Source organism: Cibotium barometz, chromosome 59 (genome assembly GCF_041138505.1).
Source record: "Cibotium barometz isolate CiBa-2024 chromosome 59, ASM4113850v1, whole genome shotgun sequence".
Lineage (NCBI taxonomy): Eukaryota > Viridiplantae > Streptophyta > Polypodiopsida > Cyatheales > Cibotiaceae > Cibotium > Cibotium barometz.
In genome coordinates, this window is record NC_141104.1 from 351326 (window position 1) to 357518 (window position 6193).

The 6193-nt window shown below is 41.8% G+C and overlaps 1 protein-coding gene across 1 annotated transcript; it reads left to right on the top strand.

Annotated features, from left to right (window-relative positions):
* Nucleotides 1-2922: 2922 nt before the first annotated feature.
* On the top strand, nucleotides 2923-5705 carry LOC147605340 (PH, RCC1 and FYVE domains-containing protein 1-like). Its single transcript, XM_086793008.1, has 2 exons — nucleotides 2923-3060; nucleotides 3790-5705. Exons 1-2 carry the CDS (start codon nucleotides 2973-2975, stop codon nucleotides 5562-5564), a joined length of 1863 nt encoding a protein of 620 aa, XP_086649134.1. The 5' UTR covers nucleotides 2923-2972; the 3' UTR covers nucleotides 5565-5705.
* Nucleotides 5706-6193: the final 488 nt, after the last annotated feature.

Genomic DNA, 6193 nt, shown 5'->3' on the forward strand with positions numbered 1-6193 from the left:
TTTGGGCTCAAAATGGATAACTTTTTTGGGTGTCCAAGTATTCATGGGCCATGCCAGATACTAGAGAAGGTTCATACTTAGGTATGCCATGATTGCAAGACCCCTTTATAAGGTACTTGTGAATTTCATGTGGGTGAAAGAATGCAAACAAGCATTCAAAACCCTCAAGTGGAGATCGATTACATCCTCCCGTACTAATGGCTCCGAATTGGGACATTGCAGACTACTTCATGCAGTGGGTTGAAGCTAAAGCAATAAGAAAAGAAGATGCCAGAAGAATAGGAAAGTTCTTGTATGAAAATGTGATTTTCCCCAAGATTACTCTATGTGTGATAAAAGGAATTGACATTTGAGAGGGTTCAAGGAGATTCCATACTCCCTGCATTTATTCAGCACATCTTCAAGGCATTTCAAGTGATCCCTTTTTTCCTGAATGTTTGCACAAGTCATTGAGAAAGACTTGTAGGAACTTGTTGAGAAATTCCTTGAAGACGGTGTACCCTTTGAAAAGTGGATGGGGGCATTGCATAAGCCAAGTGGCATGACTCTATATGCAACCTTTTGAACCCATCCAAGAAGTTGTATACATATAACCCCACTACCTATTCCAAAAATGTCACCATCAATGGTAGTGGTTAGGGATCTCTGATTGTTTGCTGAATTAACGTTCTTGAGATTCACACATATTTTAAGCTTCATATTTTTCTTTGGGGCAATCACAATTAGTGACACCTAGTTGGTGTGCTCAATCTCATCTAATTAAACCAGCATCTAATAAAATGCAAGGTTGTCCCCAAAACTGTCCTGCAAAATGCGATTGCAAAAGGAGGCAAATACTCAAAAATTCTACAAATGTCATAGCTCCGAAAGCATGAATCTATCCGGCAAAAGAGCCCCCCTACCTAGGATAGCTGTCCTGCAAAAATGTCAATCCAAAATGAGAGGCAAATGTCTGCAAATGTGCCCAATGATCAATTAAGCTGAAGATGTTTCAGATAGAGGTTGCGTGCCTCAAATCTAACAGGACAACAGCTCTGAATCAAGGGGCAAATGCAAATAAATCCCAAATCTAGCTGAACCAAGCAAAGATAACTGCAAATCTCAGCGAATTTGGCAAAAGCCCCAAATTTTAAAAGAGCAAAGGTGCCAAAATGAGGGCAAATATCCAAAAGCCACAAATGATGCTATAACCTGCAAATGTGACCAAATGCGGTGCAATTCCAATCCAATGTCAACGCATCTGCATGTAATGCTGCGAAAAATCCCAAAATTGGCTGTTCCAAGCCAATGTCATGGCAAATTTCAGCAAATTTAACAAAAGTCCCAATTTATAAAAGAGCAAAAATGTCAAATTTGGGGCAATTGTGAAAAAGCCCCAAATTTTGCTGCAATTTTGCACATATGACTCAAATGTCTACAATTTCTTGCCAATGTTAATGCAAACCTCCCAATGTCACTTCAATTTGTGCAGATGTGACAGCACTTCTGAAAGCTATCCTACAGTCTTGCAAATAGACCTATAAGTCCCAAAATGCAAGTTCAATGTGTACGGGCAACGCTGGTACAGCACTTGCGCTAGAGATGACGTTGGATTGTACGGCGTTGATGGGATGTACGGAACATGGACTGTACGTCGTTGACGTGTAGATCATTGATTGTCAGGGAGTTGACGATGGAGCTGATGAAGGATTGTCTGAGTCTGTTCGGGAGTAGGAGGATGCAAATTCTAAGAGCAATAACATACTCTGATACCACTGTTGGGTGCGGGAAGAAATGAAAAATTAATGGAATGCAAGGGAACAGACAACCAGCAGGAGCAAAACAAAGTACTTGCAAAATGGATAATGTGAAAGTACAAGTGGTGGCCTATGAAGACCCAAAGTCAACCGTCAACCCTAAGAGTTGACTAGTGAAATCAACTACAGGAGTTGACTAAGCCTAGGACTAGCCTACAAGGGCATACCAGGGCTAAGTGCTAACAATTAATTACGATTCAAAGTTCTATGACAGTCTTGCAAGTTGTAAGAAACCAAGGTATGGATAGACGAGGAACTCACAAGAGCTCAAGCAGTGTACCTTGGAGGGATAGCACTGATTAGGGAGTTTAAATCAAAACCAAAATACTCTTAGTCTTGAAATAATGTATGGCTGATTATATATGTTTCTTTTAGGATTTAGGAGTTGCTTTCTGCATTCCTTGTTGGGAGCTGCCATGTGCCCTCCCTAAGTTGACGTACTAGATGGTTGTCCCATAAACCTTTGGTCTCCTGTGGACGTTAATATACTCTCTCTCTCTCTCTCTCTCTCTCTCTCTCTCATATGGCTCTTCTCCTTCATCTGCCATAGCCTCATGTTTTTGAAGTAGTACCATTCCTATCTTGGCTTCACAGGCTTATGATGAAGATTTGCATGCTGCAACTTGTGATGAAGGAAAGCTTCCAACATACAGCCTCCTCTTGGAGGACAGGCCACGTACATTCTAGGATGCAATGGAGAGGCTCATGAAGAAGAGGAAAGGGGCATGGTATGTCCTACTACACCAGTAAACCTTATACTTAATGAGGGGCAATAGCTGTACAGTGTTGAGAGGTAGCTGCTGAATATGATTGATGGCTTTAATTCGTGTGCTGCTCTCCATATGAAATTGCTGTCCCCTATCCCCTCCCAAGTTCTGGTCTGATCAGCACTTCACTGCACCATAATTCAAGCTACAAAGAGTGCCCTATTACACCACATAAACGAGAACCATTTGGGAAATCATGCAAATCAAATTGACTATTCCAAGCATATTCAGTGGAGTGCGTTTTTGGGATCAACATAAATGAACGTAAATCAAATTGACTATTCCGAGCATATTTAGTGGAATGTGTTTTGGGAACAACATAAATTAATTTGACTAGGTGTTAAAATAGACCCATTCAGCAAAAAGGCGGAAAACTTCAAGAATGATTTGGACCTTGTGATGGGGGTGAATGGATAGTCGCAAGCCTTTTGGCAAGGATTTTACACCTCGGCAGATATGCTTAGGCTGTGCTGTAGATGTGACTTCCGTTTTTCTGGGTTAGGAACTTTCGTTCCTCATTAAGTGTCTTTTTCAGTTCTGTGCTCCTCCGTTATAATTCTGGCTCTATAAGGTTGCATCACATATGCTTACACATGCCTGCATGCATCTGTGCACTTAATGCTTGCCAGTTTCAAGTTTTACTCGGAGAAATTGAATTTGGTTTGTGATCTAGCAAACTTTTCCACCTCAAATAGGTGTTTAGGGGAGCACTTTATTGTTGGTTATATATCTACGTTCAACCTCTGCAGCCCTGCACTATGCATGATATATGTGTGCACGTATACCACAGATACATGCATTTAGTATTGTGTTCATCTATGCGCTCACATCTATATGCTGTGCATTCATGTATTTGAATAAGCATGTATACATTGCATTTGGATCTTTAGTTTAAAACAATCAAAGTCATTTGCCGCCATAGTAGATTGTTTTTATGAGCTGGGCTACATTTTATGTGGTGCATCCTTGCATATGAACAAGCATGGGCTTTGCATTTTGATTAGTTATGCAGACAATCTTTTCCTACCGTGTAGGTTGTTGCTATGGGCTTGTAGCATAGTTATGAGTCAGTTCTTTTAAAGCTTTTCCTCAATAAAAATGGTTAAATGCTAAGGTCTCATATTGTGAAAGTTTACTTTTGCTTTTGGTGTTTTCTTTTGATGGATTTTTTTTCTAAACAAGGTGACATGTGGTTTTTTCTATAAACCATTTATACCTTATTTCAGGATTGTGGGAGGAACACATATGGGAGTCCTCCTCATCTCGCAGTTTAGAAAAGACACTTTCAACTGCCTCTCTTAATTCTACTGACTTAAGAAAGAGCTACCTGGATGGCAGTTTGATTGGAGACTCATTGAATTCTGGTGATTCAGATGTAACGTCAGAGAACTTGAAAGTGCATATGAAGGAGAATAATTTAGAGGCATTTAGAGTGAGCCTGTCAAGCATGGTAAGCGCATCCAGTCATGGGTCTGGACAAGATGATGCTGATGCTCTAGGTGATGTGTATATGTGGGGTGAAGGTGTCGAAAATGGCATATTGGGTGGTGGCTCATGCAGAACTGACAGCAGTATGGGTTTGAAGATGGATGCTTTACTACCGAAACATTTAGAATCAACTGTTGTATTAGATGTGCACAACATTGCTTGTGGAAGCAAGCATGCTACTCTGGTTAACAAACAAGGAGAAGTTTTCTGCTGGGGAGAGGAATCTGGAGGTAGGCTTGGCCATGGTGCTGTGACACTCAGTGGAGATCTTTATACTAGCACACGGAGTTTTGGGCTTCTTGGCCAAGGTAACGATTTCAGTCACTGGATTCCTAGGAGAGTGCATCTTTCAGAGGGGATCAGGATATCAAGTGTTTCCTATGGTCCTTGGCATACGGCTTTAGTAACATCTGCAGGGCAACTTTTAACTTTTGGTGATGGAACATTTGGAGCCCTAGGACATGGGGACAAGGCCAGTGTCTGTTTCCCTAAAGAAGTGGAATCTTTAAAGGGATTGAAAACCGTTAGGGTGGCATGTGGAGTCTGGCACACAGCCGATGTAGTGGAGATTATCATGGGCTACTCTGACGCTAGCAGTTGCTCTTCTGGGAAGCTTTTTAGTTGGGGTGATGGTGCCAAGGGCCGCCTTGGTCATGGGGATAAAGAGCAAAAGCTTGTTCCAACATGTGTAGCTGCTCTTGTAGACAATGATTTCCGACAGGTGGCCTGTGGACACACCCTAACTGTTGCTCTTACAACTTCAGGTCAAGTCTATACCATGGGAAGCAGTGTATATGGCCAGTTAGGAGACCCACATGCAACTGGTCAGCATCCTGTACTTGTAGAAGGCAAGCTTTGGGAAGAGTTTGTGGAGGAAATATCCTGTGGATCACATCATGTGGCCGTGTTGACATCAAAGACAGAGGTTTATACTTGGGGAAAGGGTGCCAATGGGAGGCTTGGGCATGGTGATGTTCAAGACATGCACACTCCAACATTAGTTGAGGTACTAAAAGACAAGCAGGTTAAAAGCATTTCGTGTGGGTCAAGCTTCACCGCTGCTGTTTGTTTGCATAAATGGCTTTCAGGAACAGACCAATCAGTTTGTTCCAGATGTCGGTTATCTTTTGGGTTTACTCGGAAGCGACATAATTGTTACAATTGTGGGCATGTCTTCTGCCATGCATGCAGTAGTAAAAAGGCTGCCAAAGCAACATTAGCTCCCACCCCAACAAAATCCTACCGTGTCTGTGATCCTTGCCACACAAAATTGAAGCTGGCAACAAATTGTGGAATGGGATCGCAGGTTGGAGGACATAAAAAAAGTAGTGCCATACAACAGTCTTTGGAGACCAAAGAGAGACCAGAGAAATCTGAATTAAAACATATGAAGGTTCAAATGTCTTTGCCTAGGCTTCCCCTTGTTGAACAGAGTATGCAGTTTGAGGAGAAATCTCCCTTGAAGCAAACAAATAAGCCAGAGTCTCTGCAGCGTGTCACCTGCTCCAAGTGACACTAATGTGAGAAATGCAGGGAGTTTGCCTGCCTTTTTTGACTCGAATTCTTTAGTGCACAAATATCCTGTGTCTTCTATCTCTGTTGCTCCATCAAGGAGTTTTGCATCAGTGATTTCGCCCCTGTCAAGGCGGTGCAGCCCCCCATGCTCTAAAATTCTGAGCTCAACTCTGTCTGGACTCACATCTTCAGACATAATTGAAGAACTAAAGATAACAAACAGAAGTTTGACTCAAGAAGTTTTGAAGCTGCAAACACAGGTATGTTAACTTTTCTGCATGCCTTCACTCATTTCAGTGAGAAAATGATTTGCTGACAATATCAATGTGGGTTGCATGAATACTCAATTTATGGGGCCCTATTTTTTAAACAAAAGAATTGAAATCAAAGTAATCTATTTCTGACAATAGTCTTCTGAGCCATATAGCCTCACATGCACCTGTAGTGAGTGCTCTATATTGTGCTTCAGTCTCTCGAAGATAAAGAAACAGTTGGCTGTTTGTTTGACAACCATGATATAGCACCTTGACCAAGGAAAAATGCATATCCCTGTGTCGATCTCCTGGTCTCATGATCTCTGGCATAGTCACTGTCAAAGTATCCAAGCAACCGTGGATGACTTCCTCT

Coding starts and splice junctions, on each gene's coding strand:
- LOC147605340 (XM_086793008.1), top strand. CDS start 2,973: ATGGATAGTCGCAAGCCTTTTGGCAAGGATTTTACACCTCGGCAGATA. Junction 3,061..3,789: donor TGTGACTTCCGTTTTTCTGG/GTTAGGAACTTT, acceptor ACCTTATTTCAG/GATTGTGGGAGGAACACATA.